The following is a 3,117-nucleotide window of genomic DNA, read 5'->3' on the forward strand; positions in this document are numbered from 1 at the left end:
TTCGAGGCCAGCCTGGTCTCCATAGCGAATCCAGGCCAGCTAGGGCTACAGGGAGACCCTGTCTCAAAAAGACCAAAATAAGTAAATGAATAAAAATGAGTCTTTTTGTAGGAAACAATATATTTTAAAATGGAATGGAGCTCTTTTTTAAAGGTTAAAACCTCATTTAATTTTATGCCTTATAGGGTTTATACTGAGTGCAATATTTTATAACTGTAATAATTCAACTATAAACCTAAAAATTTACAGCTAACTTTGAAAGAGATGCATCTTAGCTCAGGAAACTGTTACTGAATATATCAATGCTCTTGTAATGAAATGCTTCTTCTAAGTATGTGGTTATTAAATAAATAATTTTAAAAAATAAAAATTAAAAAATTTTTTAAAGAGGCAGGAGGTTGGGTGAGTAGGGACGTGGGAGAGAATATGGGAGGAGTGAATGTGATCAAGACAAATTGCAAGAAATTCTCAATTAATAAAAATTGTTTAAAAAATAAAATAAATTTTAAAAGAATTTTTAAGAGTGCACCTCAGGAAAGCAAGGACAACTACCAAACAGATAAAGGGAACAAGCTGAGGAGGAAGGGAACCTGGGACATCCACACCCAGGAGGCTGGCCTTCTTTACAGCAGTGGCCACATACCTTGGCTCTGGACTTGGCTCTGAAGCACTGGAGGCCAGTCAGCCCTGGGCAGCCTCAGGCGACCCAGTCTGCCCTCTCCCAGCTTCCGCTGTATCTTGGCTTCATCCTTTCAGATCAGAATGACTTTTAAAAGCTATTTCCTGCCCTGGTATCATCTTTCTGCCCTAAGATTGTAAGTATAACTGAGTTGTTATTCAAGCCCAACAAATTGTTTCAGAAACACCTAGGGAAACAGAAGAAGGGATCAGCACAGGGCTGCAGGGTCACCTCTCACTTCCTGGGGGGTCTTAGCTTGCAGAGAAAAAGAGCCACTTAATTCCTAATCTACTCTTAACCCTGGCCTTTGGAGGACTTTATATAATAGTTGCAGAACATAGCAGTAGCAGAGTTCTTAATAATAGCAACCAAGAAGAGAAGGAAAAGTGGTAAGGGTGTTTTAAAAACAAAAGAAGCAAACTTCTGCCTTGGTACACTACATTCATACAGAAAAAATATCTACTTATAAAATAATACACCCTGCAAGGACATATGCATCAAACATTTATTAGATAGTAGGTATGTTTTATATATGAACAATATGTTGTTTAATAATTTAAAACTCAAATTCCAAAGCTCAAATTTCCAAAGTAAAAGCTTACCTGTTGACATGAGCAAAATAAAAAGCACAGTGGAGATGGAATAGACTAGCACAAAAGTGTGCGTGTTTAATAAGACAGGAAGGGAGATGGAGAAAAAGAAGATGAAAGAGGAATCCTGAGTAGAGTGGAGAATGTTCAAGAATAATGAAATCCCAGGGGGCATGTTAATTGCCTTCTCTCCCTAAGCTATTTCTCCTCTGCAGCCTGTGTGGGAATTGGCCTCCCCTCAGGTATCAGGCCTATAGGCAGCAATGAATTACAAAAGGGATTGAACTCCTTATGCCCATTCTAAAAGGCTTGGGATCTGAATTTCAAGGAAGATTACTGGTCTTACCTTGGCTATATCTTAAGCATGCCCTGTACATGCAGATCAAGCTGCCGCTACCCATAACTGTGGGGCCAGCTACTTAACAAAAATGCATTCAAAGGTAAAAAACATGGCATTTAAAAAAGATAATCTGTAAGGAGAATGCCCCCAAAAGTGTAAGGGAAAACATCCCCAACTCTGAGAAGCCTTTCTTCTAAACTATCTTGCTGAGGAACCATACTATATTCCTCAAAGTACGGCAGTCCAGTTTGATGAAAGCACCATTATTTACTAACAAAAGATGGAGTGGATGATGGTCTAAGGCGTCCTTGCAGGTCACAATCTGCGATTATAGGGACTTCTCCATGATGCAAATGGGGCAGCCTCTAGAGGGAAAGCAGACTTATGAAAGCTGCTCATTGTACGTTAAGAATGCTGCTCCCGGAACGTAATTGGAGATAGGAAAAAAATGACTCTGAAACTGCCTTAACAGAAAACAAGGCTGATCTTTCAGGAAACAATCCATGTACTACATTAAGAGGAGGTCTTTCCACTAGGGAATGCCACTGAGAAAATTGTTGCCAAGGACCAAGACAAGTCTTCATACATATGCAATCTCCCACTTCTGAGGCTCTGAGGCCTCTAGCTATAAAGCCTCTCCCCAGGGCCACAGTTCAGTGCATCATTGTAATGAACAGAGTGCTTCAAACATCAGCATCATCTTTACTTCACAGGTCCCTCTGAGTTGGTCCCTTAAACCATGATTTTAAAAATCACATGGAGTGTTCACTGTGCTGCTGAGAATGCACACCACACACTATCTGAGAATTCACCATGCTGTAGCAGCAAGGTGCTCTCTGCAAGGAGGGGGGCGGGTCCTGGTGTTTGCATTTCACTGGCATTGTGACATAGCTTTGCCTCAGATACTATCTACTGAAACCCCTGGGTCAAAAGTATTAATTAGTCATCAAAGTGACAAGATTCACAACCTTGCCATCAAAGAAGATTTCTTATGACAACACACAATTATATTCACTGACCTTTTTACTGGTGAAGGTGCAATAATTTTGGTTGTTCCTTCATTCTCCCCATTTTCTGTGTTTGCCGTTATCCGACTTGTGTTGTTTGATCCTAGTAGAAAAGAAAAGGGAAGATGGAAGGACAGAAAGAAGAGAGAAAGAAGGAAAACACAAAGATACAGAAGAATTATTCTTAAGTGCAATTTTAGGGTTTGGGGAGATGGCTCAGTCAGTGGAGTGCATGCCATGCAAGCATGAGAGCTTCAGCTGGGTTCCCAGAGCCCATGTAGAAAAGCCAGGCACAGCGGAACATGCTTATAACCCGAGTCCTGGGGAGGTGGAGACAGGCAGGTCCTTGGGGCTCAAGGGCCAGCCACCCTAGCCCAATTGGAAAGCTCCAGGTCTCAGTGAGAAACCATGTCTCAAAAACCAGATGCCAAGGAACAACATGCAAGGTTGTACTCTGGCCTACACACACACACACACACACACACACACACACACACACAC

General features: G+C 41.4%; 1 protein-coding gene across 4 annotated transcripts in view; it reads right to left on the bottom strand.

Annotated features, from left to right (window-relative positions):
- Positions 1-3,117, bottom strand: part of Epb41l4a (erythrocyte membrane protein band 4.1 like 4A) — a 276,057-nt gene that overhangs the window by 50,717 nt on the left and 222,223 nt on the right. For all 4 annotated transcript variants that reach the window (XM_008829628.3, XM_029561863.1, XM_029561865.1 and 1 more), the window contains exon 13: positions 2,629-2,719. In XM_008829628.3, the coding sequence (XP_008827850.1) occupies positions 2,629-2,719 (91 nt within the window). The remainder of the gene's footprint in view (positions 1-2,628; positions 2,720-3,117) is intronic.

This window comes from Nannospalax galili, unplaced genomic scaffold, assembly GCF_000622305.1.
Source record: "Nannospalax galili isolate Female #2095 unplaced genomic scaffold, S.galili_v1.0 scaffold494, whole genome shotgun sequence".
NCBI classification, from domain to species: Eukaryota; Metazoa; Chordata; class Mammalia; order Rodentia; family Spalacidae; genus Nannospalax; species Nannospalax galili.